The sequence below is a fragment of the Henckelia pumila genome, chromosome 2, assembly GCF_033568475.1.
Source record: "Henckelia pumila isolate YLH828 chromosome 2, ASM3356847v2, whole genome shotgun sequence".
NCBI lineage: Eukaryota > Viridiplantae > Streptophyta > Magnoliopsida > Lamiales > Gesneriaceae > Henckelia > Henckelia pumila.
Genome location: NC_133121.1, coordinates 38,552,600 through 38,573,525, shown reverse-complemented (window position 1 = coordinate 38,573,525; position 20,926 = coordinate 38,552,600). Strand labels below are relative to the sequence as shown.

General features: G+C 37.8%; 1 protein-coding gene across 2 annotated transcripts in view; it reads right to left on the bottom strand.

Annotated features, from left to right (window-relative positions):
• Positions 1 to 5,201: 5,201 nt before the first annotated feature.
• The window catches only part of LOC140882454 (uncharacterized), a 40,925-nt gene continuing 25,200 nt past the window's right edge, over positions 5,202 to 20,926 (bottom strand). For both annotated transcript variants that reach the window (XR_012150214.1, XM_073288465.1), the window contains one exon: positions 5,202 to 5,561. Coding sequence is in view for 1 of the 2 variants with exons in the window: in XM_073288465.1 (XP_073144566.1) it covers positions 5,348 to 5,561 (214 nt within the window). In the remaining variant the exon portion in view is untranslated. The remainder of the gene's footprint in view (positions 5,562 to 20,926) is intronic.

The following is a 20,926-nucleotide window of genomic DNA, read 5'->3' as shown; positions in this document are numbered from 1 at the left end:
GATTCGGTATTACTTGACTTGATGTGTTGCCACTTGATGATTATAATTCCTGTAACAGTTATTAAGTCGATATTGAGATAATGTTATGATGATATGATGAAAAGAAATCCGATTTCTTTGTGTTGAAATGATACTATCGAAATATATGACATCAGATCAGACATGATTTGTCGATATCAAATCAGATTTGATTTGAGACACACAAAGATTTTGAAGATGAATCTGTACGAAATGAAAACAGAGAAGAAGAAACAGAATTAGTAATTGAATGATAGATATAATTTTTGAAGCTGAAACTGATTAGTTAAGCGGAAAAAGTTATTCGTGAAACATCATTCAATTCAGAATAGAGAAAAAGCAGAGTGTAATTTACAGATTCAGAATATGAAATTGAATACTGATCTTGAAGCGATGAATTGAATGATAGCGTAGACTTGATATATGTTCTATACAGAACATCGAATGATATTCAGAAAGAAACAAGTCGTCAGTGAAGTTGAATTTCACTGACTGAGATGTTAGACAGAATTGATTATGTTCTTGATCAGCTAGATATGATGGATTTGATTTGTTCCACGTATATAAGTGAAGGAAGTATCAGAAGATTCTTCCTATGTACTTTAATTAGATGAGATAAATATCGAAAAGATTTTGAGTTAAGTCGATTATTCGACAAATCTTTGATTGAAGAAAGAAACAGCTCAGAACGAATTCTTGTTAATGATTTAAAGTACAACTGAATAGATACCTAATACACGAGAATAGAAGCAGATTCGAAGAAAGAATCTGATAAGAGATAAAGAGATGAGATACGAAGTTCAGAGCTATATGATTGAAGTGAGAATAACTTCAGATAATTATTCAGTCTATCAAATTGAATAGTTCGATTGAATGTGATTTCGAGGACGAAATCATTTCTTAGAGGGGAGGAATTGTAAGGCCCGAAAATATTAAATTATTAATTATGGGATTTGAGAATTAAATTCCATATTATGGGCTAATATTGATTTGAGAAGTGAAAGAAATTATAGATTTAATTTCTGAGCCGAAAATATTTAATTTGAGAATTTATAGATTTTGAAATTAAATTCCGAGAATTCTTAAATTAATAGAATAAATATTCAAATTGAATATTTATGGAATTTGAGATTAAATTCCATGTTTTGGGAATTAAAGAAGATTAATTTTGAGGATTCAACATGATCAGAGACTGATTTGCAAATATCGAAGTTGCAAGGGCTTAAATGCAAAAAGGCCGGGATTATTTAATTAATCCGAATTTATTTAATTTTAGTCCGAGTATATTTAATTTGAGAATATTTGGAGTTTCGATTTAAATTCTAATATTCTTAAATTATTTAGGATTGAAATTGAATTAAAAAGAAGGCTGAAGAATGAATTGCAATTAATGAAGACTTGAGGGACTAAATTGCAATTATGCAACATATATCCGATTATTGAATTGCTTACTCAGCATATGAACGTGTACAAGCCATTTTCATTCAGAAAGTTGGAACAGAGAGCCGAAGTCTTCTCATTTCTTTTGATTTTCGATTTTCGAAACCCCGTAACTTTTGATCCGTTCGTCCGATTTCAATTCCAAAAGATGTTCTGGAATCTTTGCGACAAGGGCTTCGATCTCGTGTAAGTATTATGATGTGTTTGATAGATTTCGAAATCAGTTATGAGCAGAGATCAGAACTTGATGTTAGTTTTGTGTTCGTGCATGTTTATTCATTCCGATATTGAAATTGAATCGACGATTTGATGTTGAATGAACTTAATCATGATTTCTAGCATGTATTTCGAGTTGTATAGCTGCTGAGATGCTGGTTTAGGATGATATGATGCTGATATATTATGGTTAAGATTGTTAGAATTGATTCGATATCGTTTCGGTTACCGATTTTGTACCGTTACGCCGTCGGTTCAAGATTTTGATCAACTTTGAAGTTAGATTGTTTAAGCTGGACATTCCTTGAGTTGTGAGTGATAATCATAACTTGGAAACACTTCATTTTAGATTATTTTGAAGTTGACGAGCTCGAGAAGTTTCTTCGAAACGAAGAGGAAATGATCAAGGTTTGAAACCATTTTTGGTTGAAGTTCTAACCATGATTGTGACCAGATTTGGATATGATGAGATCAAATCAAGTTGAAATATATTTCTTGGTTATATATCTCAGACTTGAAGTGTTCACAACCGAAGAAATACGAAGGTATAATGATGACATCGTGAGTCAGGGATTTTGAAACTCAAGATCGATTATTCTTGAGTTGTCCCGCAAAAACCACATACTTGTTTATGTTTCGATTTGATTTTGATGTTGTCGATCCATCCCAGGTACTGGATCTTTGATTTGAGTCGATATGATTATGATACGATGATGTTATTGAATTGAATTCTATGCCAAAGTCTGAGGCGACCTTATTTTCGAGTCCAGAATGGCTACGTTAGATGGATATCCATGTCAAGATCGGATACGAATCTTAATGGCAACGATGATTTATGAATCAATTCTTAATCGAGATATGCGTTATTTACTCTATTTGTTGAGTCGAGTTAAATAGAGTAGATATGATTTATTTAACGCTTTTGATATGTTGCTTATACTGAGAATGAGTTCTCACCGGAGTTTATCTGGCTGTTGTCTTGTTTTGTATGTGTGCATGACATCAGGTGGGGCAGAAGCTAGTCGAAGACGACATTGATAGCTCAAGGGAGAGATTTTGCACGTGTGAACTCGGGTTTTAGCGAGTTTGATGAGTTGATCCTTGATGAATCTAGTAAAATGATGTTATTACTAGAGTTTGAAGCAACTATTGGTACCTTATGTTTTCTTGTAGCTATTTTGTTGTACTTTAATTTAGTTGTGAGAGGTATCTCATGAATAAAAACATGATGGGCACTTCTAGTATTGATCAATACAAGTTGTAGACTTAATAGACCATGAATTGGGAGGAGTTTAAGGATCAAGTTTTGCTATATACAAACAGAGTGTTTTCTGCCCGGAGTCGCGCCCTTTCCGCTGTTTATTATCACTCGCGCGCCGCCTGGAGCTCAGCCTACTGTTTTGGAAAAAAACAGGGGCGCCCGGGCGGTAGTTTTTGACCGCCCGTGCCCACCTCTTTTTGAAAAAAAGATAAAATTTCTTGATCCTTATTCTTTCCTTATTAGATTAATGATGTTTATTCATTAATTGCCCCTTAAGATTTGAGATTAGCAACCCGAGGCCTCAAACAACTCGTATGATTTAATCATTGTGCACAAAAGTATTTCAGTGCAAGAACAATTTATCTTAAAAGAATATTGAATGGCTTCCAAAGTTTTTTTATGAATACATATCATATCCATTCTCTTTCTCATGCAGGCTCAACAGGGCATCTAGTGAAGAATTTTAATCAATAAATACATTCCCAAGTAAGATCAAACAATGTCTCAATCATGTCTGTGCTTGTTAAATTCTATCTTGGAGTCAAGTGAAAATTAAAGAGTGTTTAAGAAATTATTTGTCTATTTAGCTTCACCAAGTTCACACAACTGTTTTCCAGTTGTGAAGATAGGCTTTTGATCATGGACTGTGTATACGAAAATGTGGAAAATTATTTTTTGGAATACTCTCTAGTATTTGCCTAACTTTTCTCATAATCGGCAATACTATCATTTATTTCACGAATTTGACACGACATAAACGTAATGAAATGCAGATATTTTTTTATTTTTATTTTTATTTACTTTTTTTTACGCAACACACAATAAAACTGGACGAAATATATATCAACTATGCAAAATTAAGCAGGAAAGAAAAAAGAAAAAAAATAACAACCCCCAAACTTTGAAACGTGCATTGTTCTCAATGTAATGTAAACCATAAAAGCAAAGGAATGCACGTACCTTGGGCCACGATCGTCACTAGTCATCACCATCCTCATCGTCATCCCCGGGCTCGGCTGGTGGGGTAGGCTGAGGCATCTCCAATGGAAATTACTGTGGTGGACATTGTGTGCATGGTGGGAAAGGAACAACGGTGTTAGTGGTGCTTGGAAATTGATGTGCTAGTAGTGAAATTCATAAACACATCATATTGGTGATGGAACTCTTGTATCTCTCTCTGCTATTGTCCCAACTCCTCTTTTTCTTGTCGCACCTCTTCTTTGAGCAATGTAACTATATCATCTACCGTCCTAGGTGTGTCTTGAGGTGGAGGCGGTCGCCTGGTAGCTGCTTAGCGACTGGATTCTCTTCGTGCTTCTCTGGAACTATTTGCAAGGTTGGTCAATTACCATTATGAGACTTCTTGGTTTCAAAAATTCTTCGTGGTCGACCCAAGTGACACCCGCATGTTGGCAGAGATTTGTGATGAGTGATGGGTGTGTAAGAACTCCAGTAGTGGTGCCTGATTCCACGTTCAAAATTGAGTCTTGAACAATTTTTCCCAAATCAACAGTTTTTCCAATCGTAGTACAGTAGACTAGGATGGCTCGCTCCTTCGTTACTGTGGTAGTGTGATCAGCTGTCTTGAGTCTAGTAGATACAAAGGAGTTCCATCACTTGTCCTCGCCATAAAGGTCGGATTTTTTAAAACGTGAGGGATTCCCTTCATGACCGAGTCTCCATTCTGCTCCCTCTAAACATATGTTTCGGATTACTTCATCATAATCCAATTCCCCGATCTTGTACTCCTCATATTCATCATGTAAGACTTATGGAATTTTGTAAAATGTATTTATTGTATGAGCATCGAAAGATACTCGCACTACAACAAAATTGAGCTTTCACAGCTTGCAAATTAGCTATCCGCAGCGTGCATCGCATGCTGCATAGTAGTAAGCTGTAGAAACTCATGGCGTATCCGCAGCATGCATGGCGCGCTGCGGAAACTTACATTTGCAGCACGCACCGTAGAAACTTACATCTGTGGCACGCACCGCACACTGCGGAAACATATATCCACAGCGTGTAAAGGAACGCTGCGGAAATGTTCATCGACAGCATGCAAGATATGCTACAGATATATTATTGACAGCCTACAATGCACGCTGCGGAAAGAATTTGCATTCGCCTACAATTCTATGATTTATATGTAACAAAAAATTCAACCAAATATAAAAAAAAAGAAAATGAAACGAAATGAAAAACTAAACAAAATATTTCAATTTCATTTATAAAAACCAAAAAAATAAGGTCTTTACAACAAACTGCGTGCAAGTTTAGCTCTAATATATAAAGTTAATAAACTAACTTATGAATTTGACGCATTTCAATACATTGAAATTGTAAATTGACTGGTAAATAAGGAAAAAACACATGCATGCAGTTTGCCTTCTCCCTTCTCCCTGTACTTGGCTATTGATGGTAGGATTCCCCAATACCTCCAATGACATACATATCCCACCTAGTGAAGTCATTGTTCACCACATGTATGTACCCTCTTCTATGCCTTGGCATTCTCTGTACAAGTTTCTCTCCAAAATGGTTAAAGACGATGGTCACCTGCATTCCCCAACTAGGCATCCACTGCCTGCACAAACGTTTTGTGTAGCTCTGGCGTCCAATCAACCTGCATACCAATTATGCAATCACTAATATTTTCTTCAAATCTTAAATGCAAATAAGCTCATTTAAATCCATAGAACTCTAAGAAGCACTAAAATTTCAAAATCACAATTTACCGGAAGTTCATTGTTGTGAAAATTCCTTGAAAGCGTACGAGTGTCAAGTTTTAATATAGTGATTAAATCAGATATCGATCCCACAGGGAGTAATTTGAAAATATTCAGTGCTTGTAATTAAAATAGTCCAAACTTTATCTAGAAAATCAAACTTTGAGAATTTTGCAGTAAAATAAAATAATTAAGAGATTTAAAAGCACGCACAAAACTTTTAGATTAAAATATTAATAAGAAAAAAATGGTCTAGAGGTATAGATTTCACCTGGTTTCAACAACAATCAATCCTAATTAATTAATCTTCATGAATTTCAATCAATTAATAGCCAAGAACACTTAAGTGTATTATTCCCTCTCCCGAGTGCCGAATAAAATATATCAACTACAATTCAATTCCAATATCCCTATTAAGAATCTACTTGCAGTGATCAATTCAAAACTATGTTCTCTTTAAAAGCTCTGTTAAAGTTATACACTCTCCCGAGCGATATAAATAATTAACAGTGTATTTTCTATTTGTCCTATTCAAAATCTCCTCTCTCGAGTGCCAGATTTCAAATAAATATTACAAATCAATTATTGATCAGATAATTGAAAATGAAAGAGTGGGTGCCCGGTGAGCCAACTTGTGGCTAAGGGCTTTGATGACTCTTTGTATAAACAATCTTTTGTTTAATATAATTTACACTTTTATTAATGGCAATGACTTTATCTTTCTTCATATTGTTATATTGTGATATACTATTGTTGTTTTGATAAAGACCTTGAATATACTATAGTGTATGTAAGATGTGATAGAACATGGGGATGTCTATCATGAAACACATCTTATAGTCACTGTATATTCTAAATGGTTCCTAGTCGATTGAGCCGTCCGTTAATAAGGATAAGGATCGCTCGAGATTGAGACTAGCATTTGCGATGCCGAGTACCACGTTTCATTGGTATGGAACATAGAGATGTTCGAAGCATGCAAATGGATATTCATACGATGAATGATCGAACTACCCTATCCGAACTTTCCAAGTGGTTATCACTTATCGAGTGGATAAAGTCCGCGGTTTTGGTTGTACACCATTAGTCCTTACTACTTGAAACATCATTGAGACTCTATATGCTAGTACTGTGCTTTGACTTGTTTACCAACTCTATTGGGGTCATCAGGTGTCGGGATTGGGTACAATTACAACACATATAGGAGTCGATGCTTTGTTGTCAAGGATTCACCACATACTTGCGAGTGTGGATATCCTATGCAATCTGAGGAGATATTAGTGTGACGAATCTCTGGCCAGAGTACATGATGTGTTTTAAGAAATGGTTTCTTAGTAGCACATGCGATGTCACTATTTGATCTTCAAGATGCGTTGCATAGTTATCGAATCTAGAACGACTCTCGATTTACCAATGGTTGTTGATTCGATCGGGATATATGGATGAAGGGACCGTACTGTACGCTAACCAAAATCTATTGGTTCTTGCAGGCACTATCAGTGATACCTAGGGAATCATGGGGCGATGTTGCTAGGTGCTCTTACCATGATTCGATGGGTAAGTCGAAAATTGTTGTTCCGAGTCACAAGGAGTTGTGAGCCCACGGCTAGCTGTATCCCTGAACCATTGAGGGTCACACAGAGTAATGGATTTTTAATCCCCGTTGAGACAGTTAAATTTAAAGAGTTAAATTTAATGAACAAAGAAGTGTGACTTCTTATTTAAGAGTAGAGGAGTAAGATTTTCTAAAATGACATAGGGATGGGCATTTTTGGAAATCACTGAATTCGGATTCAGAAAAATTTATCTTGACTTTAAAAGGTGCAGAAATGGTTTCTGTGAACATTGGTAAAATCGGTTTATCAATCAGAGTCACGATGAATTTTATATTAATTTCTGAACATGCGGGCTTTGCTTGTCAGGCTTGAACTTATGACTAATGGGCCCTAAGCTGTTAGCAGCTCACATTATAAATAAGTTATTGCAGTACAGAAATTACACAACAGAGGTCACAATTTTCGAAAACCTAGTTGTTTTTCTCTCTAAAGTGGCCGTCCCCCTCCCTCTCTACTCGGGAAAATCCAGCCTGTGAATTTTGAATTTTCAGTCTGGTTTAACGGATCAAATTCGTTAATTCTCTTCGTAGAAACTTCTGATAGATTTTCTAGTGCAATCTATCAGAGGGATTAAATCTCTGTTCGTGGACCTGATTGAAGAACAGTTCGTCCATCAGTTCCAGGGATATACAACAAGAGCAGAGTAATCTGTTGGTGTCCATAATCTCGATTCGAGATTGGAGGTAAAAATTTATAATTGTTATTTAATTTTTACACACACAATTTAATCGTAAAGTTTTGATACCCAGTATGGAATCGTTTCATATAAAATTTTTAAACTTCCGCTGCACCGGGTATCAATTCTGATTGATCTGATCGCCGTTCTCCAACAGTGGTATCAGAGACAGGTTGCTCAGATCAAGCGATTAAATTAATCGATTGTACAAAAAATTTTTAGCCTCGGTTTTTTGAAACAAAATAAATTTTTTTAAAATTAAAAATTTTTCGGGCAAAAACACGGGCAGCGCACGACGCTGCCCAGCGTTGCGCAGGGCGGCGCACGGCGCTGCCCAGGGCAACGATCGTCGCTGCCTGGCCCGAGCCCTTTTTGGGGCACGGGCAGCCTGGGAGCGTCCCGGTCGGCCCGCGAAAATTAATTTTTAATTTTAAAATTAAAATTTTAATATGTTAAAATTCTATTTTTGGTCCGATCGAAAATTGTTTTTGATTGGTCCACGAGGCGTCGGATCGAATTGCTCGAGTCCGAAAATTTTAAAATTGATTTTTGGATAAATTTGAATTTTTGGAAATTTTATAGATTTTATCCGTTAAATCAGATTTTATGAAATTAATTATTTTTGGTACAATTGATGATAAGATATGATCTTATGAAAATATTGAGTAAAATATGATTTTATGTATAAAATTGGATTTTATATGTAAAATATGATTTTATTTGATAAAAAGATAAAATATGATTTTGTATGTAAAATAAGATTTTATATATGGAATATGATTTTATCCTTTTAATTTAAATTGCCATTGCATGTTATCCAATAAATTAATTTTGAATTAAATATTATTGGATAAGGATGATCGATTGCCATGACCAATTTTGTAGGTGTATGTTAGGAATTTACATTTGTTTTTATTATTGTTGGATTTATTAATGGGCCTGGTTTATGGCCCGTTCCCACCCTTTAAAATGTATCCCCTACTTGTCATGGTTATTTATTGTAAATACATTAGACTTAGTGGGAGATAAAGATTTGAAGACGGAGGTGGGCCCAGCAGACAATAAAGACTGAAGAAATGTAAATTGGAAGCTCAATGTAATAGGATTGCATTGCATACCTGCATATTACCTAGGATTGGACTTAGACTCGTGATTGGCAACCACAGGTCGATTAGAAATAGAATCGATCATCCTATATAATATATGATATTATAGTTGTATGCATGTTTTAGACAAAATTGTATGAATCCCGCAAGCATACAAATTTTTAAAATGATGAGACAAATTTTCAAAATTAAAAGCCCTCATTTTAAATATGATTTAAAATTGATATCAAGATAAATAAAGGAAATTTAAAATTGTTTAAATGTTCCTACCTTCCATCAACGATCAATGTATGAGATGCTACCCGCAGATACGGTCCGACTCATATTATTGGGGGGGCCCGTTCGTCGAAAAGCTGTACATTGGATCGACACATGTTGTAAGTTGGGTGGAACTCCCATGGGATCGGCTCATATTATTGGGGGATCCACATGGCGACCGTCCATCACAACTTAATATTGATGGGTCATCTTGACATGTCACAATAAACGGCGTCATATTATTGGGCCCTTATTGGACATGAGGTAAAAACGTGGAGGTTGCTTTGGAAGCAATTGGGCTCTACCTTTTGAAAATTATGGTTGACTGATATTATTCGGGACCATAGTTTGTCAATTGGACTCCATGTTCCCACTAAGGAAAACAGTTTCCCGTTTTCACTAGAGGGTAGTGAAATCGTTAAAACAGTGGGAGTGAGATTCATAAAATAAATTTCGCCTATTTTATGTCTTAGTAAATTAATTAAACAATCACTGATAATTGTCTGTTTCTTTTCAGTATTTCATAAAGATGAATTCGCGTAATCCACTATTCTCTATCCTCAAACAAAATAAATTGACTGGCGCAAACTATACGGAATGGTTCCGTAAGTTGAAGATTGTCTTGACTTCGGAGAAGATGCTCTACGTGTTAGAAAAATCTCCTCCGAAGGAAGCACCAGCTGATATAAGTCCGGAAGAGTTGGCCAAACTTGATACATGGTGGGACCATGATATCAAGGCCAAATGCTATATGCAAGCCTCGATGTCTGATGAACTCCAGAGGCGATTTGAGGACACCGTGAATGTTGCTGACATTCACGTACAACTCAAGGAACTTTTTGGGGCTCAATCGAGAGCTGAAAGGTTCGCTACTGTAAAAGAGCTAATGACGTGTCGCATGCGTGAAGGGACTTCGGTCCGTGATCATGGGGTACGAGTGATTTGGCTCATACAGAAGTTGGTAACGCTTGATTTGGTGTTGGAGCATGAACTCAACGTGGACTTATTACTTCTATCTCTTCCTTCTTCGTTTGATGGATTTGTGGTGAATTTCAATATGAACAAGATAGATGCCTCCCTTGAAGAGATGGTCAATATGCTTGTAACATATGAATCCACTTTAAAGAAGGATAAACCGGCTTTCTTGGTGGGCTCCTCTTCTTCTGCTAAGAAGGGGCCAAGTACAAAAGGTAAGAAACGTTCTACCCCACCCAAGAAAACCGAACCGGAGAAGAACTACAAGACAAAGGCTTCAAACATGGAAAAGTCCAAGGATGTTTGCCATTACTGCAAGAAGCCCGGTCATTGGAAACGTAACTGCAAGGAATATCTAGAGCAGTTGCAAACTGCGAAGGGTATGTTCTATATTGAAATAAATGTTTCACTTTCTTGGGTATTGGATACCGGATGTGGATCTCACATTTGCAATGATTTGCAGGTGATGACAAGAAGTCGCAAGCTTAGAATGGGTGAGACCCAGCTGAGGCTCAGAAATGGTTCTAGAGTTGAAGCTAAAGCTGTGGGAGATGTTTATTTAATTTTGCAGAACGATTTTAAGTTACTTTTGAGAGATGTTTTATTTGTTCCAGATTTGATTAAAAACATTATTTCTGTTTCTATGCTTGATAGAGATGGTTATTCTTGTAATTTTGTGAATGGGATTTGCAATATTTACAAGAATGAATGTTTAATTGGAAATGGACAACTTGAAAACGATCTATATAACTTAAAATTAAAAGACGTTCCAATAAATTATGTTGATAAACCGGTAACAACAAACAAAAGGAAAATCGATAGTCAAAACCCGGCAAACCTATGGCATGCTAGGCTAGGTCATATTTCCTCAAGGAGGATGAACAAGCTAGTGGGAGAGGGCATGTTTGATATGTCTGATATTAACTCTCTACCTACTTGTGAGTCCTGCCTGAAAGGAAAAATGACTAAATCTCCTTTTAAGGGGAAACCTGAGCGTAGTCAAAATCTGTTGGATTTGATCCATACAGATGTTTGTGGTCCATTTAGAATTGGTACTCAATATGGCCACACCTACTTCATTATCTTTACTGATGATTATTCTAGGTATGGGTATTTATATTTAATGAAATATAAGTCTGAAGCATTTGAAAAGTTCAAAGAATTCAAGGCTGAAGTAGAAAACAAGCTAGGTAAAAGTATTAAAGCACTTCGATCGGATCGAGGTGGAGAATACTTAAGTACCGAGTTTTTGGACTATCTGAAAGAGAATGGGATTCTCTCTCAGTGGACTCCTCCTATGACACCACAGCTGAATGGTGTATCGGAGCGTCGTAATCGAACTTTGTTGGACATGGTTCGATCCATGATGAGCTTCACTGAGCTTCCACCTTCATTTTGGGGCTACGCGCTTGAAACAGCGGTGTTGTTGTTGAACAACGTCCACACCAAAGCAGTGGACAAAACACCATACGAGTTATGGAATGGCAAAGCTCCTAAGTATTCGTACTTGAGGATTTGGGGATGTCCTGCTTACGTGAAGCAGACAGTGGGAGATAAGTTGGATAGTTGATCCACCTTATGTTATTTTGTAGGGTATCCGAAGAATTCAATCGGATATTATTTCTATTATCCTGCTGAAAAAAAGGTGTTTGTTTCAAGGAATGCCACCTTCTTGTAGAAGGAGTTCTTATTGGATAAGAAAGGCGAGATGATGGAACTCGAAGAAATTCGAGAAGAACCCAAAATACAAAATAATGATCCTACACCTCAGGAACCATTGATAGACACACCTATACCTAGAAGATCCGAGAGGACTTCTAGACCTCCTATTCGATATGGTCTTCTTCTTGAAGGGGATCAAGATGAACCCGATGTTGGATGTGATCCAAGAAACTTCAAGGAAGCAATTTCTGATGCGGATTCAAATTTATGGCTTGAAGCTATGCAGTCGGAAATAGATTCGATGCATACAAACCAAGTTTGGTCTTTAGTAGATCCTCCCGATGGAATTGTTCCAATAGGGTGTAAATGGATCTACAAGAGAAAGCTTGGGCCTGATGGTAAGGTATTGACCTACAAGGCACGATTGGTGGCGAAAGGTTACACTCAAAGACAAGGAGTTGACTATGATGAAACCTTTTCACCAGTTGCAATGTTCAAGTCCATAAGAATCCTTATTGCCATAGCTGCTTGGTATGACTATGAGATATGGCAAAAGGATGTGAAGACTGCATTTCTTAATGGAAACATTAAGGAAGAGATCTATATGACGCAGCCTGAGGGATACACATCCATGGGAAGCGAGCATAAGGTATGCAAGCTTCAGAGATCAATCTATGGTCTAAAACAAGCATCAAGAAGTTGGAACCAGAAATTTGATGAAACAATAAAGAATTTTGGTTTCATCAAGAACCCGGAGGAACCATGCATGTACAAGAAAGTAGTTAAGGATGCTGTGACATTCTTAGTACTTTATGTTGATGACATCCTACTCATTGGGAATGACGTAGGGATGTTGCAGTCAACAAAGATATGGTTATCAGGTAGATTCTCGATGAAGGATTTGGGTGAGGCATCCTATATTCTAGGGATACAGATCTATAGAGATAGATATAAGAGAATGATAGGACTCACTCAATCAACCTACATCGACACCATATTGAAACGGTTTTCAATGGATGGGTCCAAGAGAGGACATCTACCTATGTGTCATGGAGTTTCTCTATCCAAGTCTATGTGTCCCAAGACTGATGAAGAGATAGAGAAAATGACACATGTACCATATGCGTCAGCTATAGGTAGTATCATGTATGGGATGATATCTACCAGACCGGATGTAGCATTTGCTCTGAGTGTCACGAGCAGATATCAAGCTAATCCCGGTCAAATGCATTGGAAAGCCGTGAAGGACATTCTTAAGTACTTACGAAGGACTAAGAATATGTTCATGGTATATGGAGGAAGAGAACTAAAATTGGAAGGCTATACCGACTCTAGCTTCCAAAGTGACGTGGATGACTCAAAGTCAACCTCTGGATTTGTGTTCATGCTCAATGGCGGTGCTGTCTCTTGGAAGAGTTCCAAGCAGGACACCACAGCGGATTCCACCACTGAGGCAGAATACATTGCAGCATCAGCTGCTGCTAAAGAGGCCGTTTGGATGAGGAATTTCGTCCAAGAGTTGGGCGTTATTCCGGAAGTTGTTGGTCCAGTCCCGGTGTACTGTGACAACACGGATGCCGTTGCTCAGGCAAAGGAACCAAGGTCTCATCAAAGATCCAAACACGTACTGAGGAAATACCACATCATTCGGGAGATCGTGGAAAGAGAAGACATCACTGTCGAAAGAGTGTCCTCTGCAGAAAATATTGCTGATCCACTTACTAAGCCCTTGCCAGGACCATTATTTGACAAACATCGCGAAGCAATGGGTCTGCGTAGTATGACTAGTTGGCTTTAGGGCAAGTGGGAGATTGAAAGAGTGGGTGCCCGGTGAGCCAACTTGTGGCTAAGGGCTTTGATGACTCTTTGTATAAACAATCTTTTGTTTAATATAATTTACACTTTTATTAATGGAAATGACTTTATCTTTCTTCATATTGTTATATTGTGATATACTATTGTTGTTTTGATAAAGACCTTGAATATACTATAGTGTATGTAAGATGTGGTAGAACATGGGGATGTCTATCATGAAACACATCTTATAGTCACTGTATATTCTAAATGGTTCCTAGTCGATTGAGCCGTCCGTTAATAAGGATAAGGATCGCTCGAGATTAAGACTAGCATTTGCGATGCCGAGTACCACGTTTCATTGGTATGGAACATAGAGATGTTCGAAGCATGCAAATGGATATTCATACGATGAATGATCGAACTACCCTATCCGGACTTTCCAAGTGGTTATTACTTATCGAGTGGATAAAGTCCGCGGTTTTGGTTGTACACCATTAGTCCTTACTACTTGAAACATCATTGACACTCTATATGCTAGTACTGTGCTTTGACTCGTTTACCGACTCTATTGGGGTCATCAGGTGTCGGGATTGGGTACAGTTACAACACATATAGGAGTCGATGCTTTGTTGTCAAGGATTCACCACATACTTGCGAGTGTGGATATCCTATGCAATCTGAGGAGATATTAGTGTGACGAATCTCTGGCCAGAGTACATGATGTGTTTTAAGAAATGGTTTCTTAGTAGCACATGCGATGTCACTATTTGATCTTCAAGATGCATTGCATAGTTATCGAATCTAGAACGACTCTCGATTTACCAATGGTTGTTGATTCGATCGGGATATATGGATGAAGGGACCGTACTGTACGCTAACCAAAATCTATTGGTTCTTGCAGGCACTATCAGTGATACCTAGGGAATCATGGGGCGATGTTGCTAGGCGCTCTTACCATGATTCGATGGGCAAGTCGGAAATTGTTGTTTCGAGTCACAAGGAGTTGTGAGCCCACGGCTAGCTGTATCCCTGAACCATTGAGGGTCACACAGAGTAATGGATTTTTAATCCCCGTTGAGACAGTTAAATTTAAAGAGTTAAATTTAATGAACAAAGAAGTGTGACTTCTTATTTAAGAGTAGAGGAGTAAGATTTCCTAAAATGACATAGGGATGGGCATTTTTGGAAATCACTGAATTCGGATTCAGAAAAATTTATCTTGACTTTAAAAGGTGCAGAAATGGTTTCTGTGAACATTGGTAAAATCGGTTTATCAATCAGAGTCACGATGAATTTTATATTAATTTCTGAACATGCGGGCTTTGCTTGTCATGCTTGAACTTATGACTAATGGGCCCTAAGCTGTTAGCAGCCCACATTATAAATAAGTTATTGCAGTACAGAAATTACACAACAGAGGTCACAATTTTCGAAAACCTAGTTGTTTTTCTCTCTAAAGTGGCCGCCCCCCTCCCTCTCTACTCGGGAAAATCCAGCCTGTGAATTTTGAATTTGCAGTCTGGTTTAACGGATCAAATTCGTTAATTCTCTTCGTAGAAACTTCTGATAGATTTTCTAGTGCAATCTATCAGAGGGATTAAATCTCTGTTCGTGGACCTGATTGAAGAACAGTTCGTCCATCAGTTCCAGGGATATACAACAAGAGCAGAGTAATCTGTTGGTGTCCATAATCTCGATTCGAGATTGGAGGTAAAAATTTATAATTGTTATTTAATTTTTACACACACAATTTAATCGTAAAGTTTTGATACCCAGTATGGAATCGTTCCATATAAAATTTTTAAACTTCCGCTGCACCGGGTATCAATTCTGATTGATCTGATCGCCGTTGGCAATCAATTCTAGAAAAAACAATTAATCTAGAATAAACTCAATCCAATAAAATCAAGAATTCATGAAAGTGTCTACACCAGGTTCCATCCGACCTCTAGACTCTAAAAATTTAGTTCATAATAAAATTTTGAATAAAATAAAACATGTTCATAAATCTAAACATATTCAGAATTAAATAAAAGATAGAAAACAAATCCGTCGTCGACGCCGTGTCCGGTCTATCAAACTCCGTCTTTGTTCTTCAAGTTAAAGCTCCAGAAAATCCTCAGCAAATCACGATCAATTCTCTGATATTATAATGTGTTGTGGCGGCTCCCCCCTCTCCCCTCATCTGATAAAAATCTCTTTTATATCGTTGTGCAAAAGCCCAAGAATAAAGCCCAACCTTCATTCCGATAAAAATTTCCAAGTTCAGAATTGGCGACGCGCTGGCGCTTCACAATCCAGGCGAGCGCGCATAGTCTTCTGGAATCCAATCTCCTCGCCTTCACTTGACAAGCGCGTTAGCTCTTCACTTAAATCTTTAGCGCTAACATTAAGCGCTAACAATTTCTATCAAGACCCAATAACATAAGCCCAATTACTTTTCTCACGTTTCCTTCTCCTATTCTCTTCTTTTCTTTTCCTTTACTTATTCTTCTTATTTTCTTTTAATTCCTTTCTCTTCCTAAATTCTTATTTTCTTCTCTTTTCCACAATAATTCATTAATTCTCTGTAAGCACAAAAACAACAAAACTCCGCATAAATCTGCTCGAAACAAACATTTAACAATTAAAATCATATATAAATTAAGTGTTGGAACACGGTCGTTCTTCGGATCAAAAAATAAAGTGATACCCGTTGCAGCGGAAGTTTTAAAATTTTATATGGAACGATTCCATATGGGTATCAAATTCCTACGATTAAAATTGATAACATAAAATTTAAACAATGTAAATTTTACCTTAAAATCTCAAAGCGAGATTATGGACACCAACAGATTAAACTGCTCTTGTTGTATATCCCTGGAACTGATGAACGAACAATTCTTCAATCAAGTCCACGAACAGAAGTTTATCCCTCTGATAGACTGCACTAGAAAGTCTATCAGAAGTTTCTACGAAGAGATAGAACAGATATGATCTGTTAAATCAGTCTGCAAATTCAAAAATTCACAGACTGAATTTTCGAACATAGTAGGGGAGGGGGCGGCCGAATTCTCTAGAGAGAGAGCTCTAGGGTTTTCGAAAATTATGCCTTGTGTTGTGTAATTTCTGTACTGCAATAACTTATTTATAATGTGGGCTGCTAACAGCTTAGGGCCCATTAGTCATAAGTTCAAGCCTGACAAGCAAAGCCCGCATGTTCAGAAATTAATATAAAATTCATCGTGACTCAGATTAATAAACCAATTTCACCAATATGCACAGAAACCATTTCTGCATCTTTTAAAGTCAAATAAATTTTCTGAATCCGAATTCAGTGGTTTCCAAAAATGTTCATCACTATGTCATTTTAGGAAATTCCCTCTACTTTTAAATAAGAAGTCCCACTTCTTTATTCACTAAATTTAATTATATCAACGGGGATTAGAAATCCATTACTTGTGTGACCCTCAATGGTTCAGGAATACAGCTAGCCGTGGGCTCACAACTCCTTGTGACTCGGAACAACAATTTCCGACTTGCCCATCGAATCATGGTAAGAGCGCCTAGCAACATCGCCCCATGATTCCCTAGGTATCACTAATAGTGCCTGCAAGAACCAATAGATTTTTGTTAGCGTACAGTACGGTCCCTTCATCCATATATCCCGATCGAATCAACAACCATTGGTAAATCAAGAGTCGTTCGAGATTCGATAACTATGCAATGCATCTTGAAGATCAAATAGTGACATCGCATGTGCTACTAGGAAACCAAGTAACCTAAAACACATCATGTACTCTGGCCAGAGATTCGTCACACTAATATCTCCTCAGATTGCATAGGATATCCACACTCGCAAGTATGTGGTGAATCCTTGACAACAAAGCATCGACTCCTATATGTGTCGTAACTGTACCCAATCCCGACACCTGATGACCCCAATAGAGTCGGTAAACGAGTCAAAGGACAGTACTAGCATATAGAGTCTCAATGATGTTTCAAGTAGTAAGGACTAATGGTGTACAACCAAAACCGCGGACTTTATCCACTCGATAAGTGATAACCACTTGGAAAGTCCGGATAGGGTAGTTCGATCATTCATCATATGAATATCCATTTGCATGCTTTGAACATTTCTATGTTCCATACCAATGAAACGTGGTACTCGGCATCGCAAATGCTAGTCTCAGTCTCGAGCGATCCTTATCCTTATTAACGGACGGCTCAATCGACTAGGAACTGTTTAGAATATACAGTGACTTTAAGAAGTGTTTCATGATAGCCATCCCCATGTGCTACCACATCTTACATACACTATAGTATATTCAAGGTCTTCATCTAAACATATTATAGTATGTCACAACATAATAATATGATAAAAGATAAAGTAAATGCCATTATAAAAGTGTAAATTATATTAACCAAAAGATTGTTTATACATAGAGTCATAAAAGCCCTTAGCCACAAGTTGGCTCACCGGGCACCCACTCTTTCAATCTCCCACTTGCCCTAAAGCCAACTAGTCATACTACGTAGTCCCATTACTTCGCGATGTTTGTCAAATAATGGTCCTGGCAAGGGCTTAGTAAGTGGATCAGCGATATTGTCTACAGAGGCCACTCTCTCGACAGTGATGTCTCCTCTTTCCACAATCTCTCGGATGATGTGGTATTTCCTCAGTACGTGTATGGATCTTTGATGAGACCTTGGTTCCTTTGCCTGAGCAACGGCACCCGTGTTGTCACAGTACACCGGGACTGGACCAACAGCTTCAGGAATAACGCCCAACTCTTGGACGAAATTCCTCATCCAAACGGCCTCTTTAGCAGCAGCTGATGCCGCAATGTATTCTGCCTCAGTGGTGGAATCCGCTGTGGTGTCCTGCTTGGAACTCTTCCAAGAGACAGAACCACCATTGAGCATGAACACAAATCCAGAGGTTGACTTCGAGTCATCCACATCACTTTGGAAGCTAGAGTCGGTATAGCCTTCCAATTTCAGTTCTCTTCCTCCATAAACCATGAATACATTCTTAGTTCTTCTCAAGTACTTAAGAATATCCTTCACGGCTTTCCAATGCATTTGACCGGGATTGGCTTGATATCTGCTCGTGACACTCAGAGCAAATGCCACATCCGGTCTGGTAGATATCATCCCATACATGATACTCCCTATGGCTGACGCATATGCTGTAGGAGAACCTTTGTTCAGATCAATCATGATTGATACCCGGTGCAGCGGAAGTTTAAAAATTTTATATGGAACGATTCCATAATGGGTATCAACCTTACGATTAAATTATGTGTGTGTAAAAATTAAATAACGATTATAAAATTTTTACCTCAATCTCGAATCGAGATTATTGGACACCAACAGATTTCTCTGCTCTTGTTGTATATCCCTGGAACTGATGGACGAACTGTTCTTCAATCAGGTCCACGAACGGATATTCAATCCCTCTGATAGATTGCACTAGAAAATCTATCAGAAGTTTCTACGAAGAGATTAACGAATTTGATCCGTTAAACCAGAATGTAATTCAAAATCACAGGCTGGATTTTTCTCGAGCAGAGGGAGAGGGGGCGGCCACTTTTTAGAAAATTAACTAGGGTTTTCGAAAATTCTTGTGGCCTGTTGTATGTAATTTCTGTACTGCAATAACTTATTTATAATGTAGGCCACTAACAGCTTAGGGCCCATTAGTCATAAGTTCAAGCCCGACAAGCAAAGCCCGCATGTTCAGAAATTAATATAAAATTCATCGTGACTCCGATTGATAAACCGATTTCACCAATGTGCACAGAAACCATTTCTGCACCTTTTAAAGTCAAGATAAATTTTTCTGAATCCGAATTCAGTGATTTCCAAAAATGGTCATCCCTATGTCATTTTTGGAAATCTTACTCCTCTACTCTTAAATAAGAAGTCCAACTTCTTCGTTCATTAAATATAACTCTTTAAATTTAACTATCTCAACGGGGATTAAAAATCCATTACACTGTGTGACCATCAATGGTTCAGGGATACAGCTAGCCGTGGGCTCACAACTCCTTGTGACTCGGAACAACAATTTCCGACTTGCCCATCGAATCATGGTAAGAGCGTTTAGCAACATCGCCCCATGATTCCCTAGGTATCACTGATAGTGCCTACAAGAACCAATAGATTTTGGTTAGCGTACAGTACGGTCCCTTCATCCATATATCCCGATCGAATCAACAACCATTGGTATATCGAGAGTCGCTCGAGATTCGATAACTATGCAATACATCTTGAAGATCAAATAGTGACATCGCATGTGCTACTAACAAACCATTTCTTAAATCACATCATGTACTCTGGCCAGAGATTCGTCACACTAATATCTCCTCAGATCGCATAGGATATCCACACTCGCAAGTATGTGGTGAATCCTTGACAACAAAGCATCGACTCCTATATGTGTTGTAACTGTACCCAATCCCGACACCTGATGACCCCAATAGAGTCGGTAAATGAGTCAAAGCACAGTACTAGCATATAGAGTCTCAATGATGTTTCAAGTAGTAAGGACTAATGGTGTACAACCAAAACCGCGGACTTTATCCACTCGATAAGTGATAACCACTTGGAATGTCCGGATAGGGTAGTTCGATCATTCATCGTATGAATATCCATTTGCATGCTTTGAACATCTCTATGTTCCTTACCAATGAAACGTGGTACTCTGCATCGCAAATGCTAGTCTCAAACTCGAGCGATCCTTATCCTTATTATCGGACGGCTCAATCGACTAGGAACAGTTTAGAATATACAGTGACTATAAGATGTGTTTCATGATAGACATCCCCATGTTCTACCACATCTTACATACACTATAGTATATTCAAGGTCTTTATCAAAACAACAATATTATATCACAATATAACAATATGAAGAAAGATAAAGTCATTGCCATTAATAAAAGTGTAAATTATATTAAACAAAAGATTGTTTATACAAAGAGTCATCAAAGCCCTTAGCCACAAGTTGGCTCACCGGGCACCTACTCTTTCAATCTCCCACTTGCCCTATAGCCAACTAGTCATACTACGTAGACCCATTGTTTCGCGATGTTTGTCAAATAATGGTCCTGGCAAGGGCTTAGTAAGTGGATCAGCGATATTGTCTGCAGAGGCCACTCTTTCGACAGTGATGTCTCCTCTTTCCAC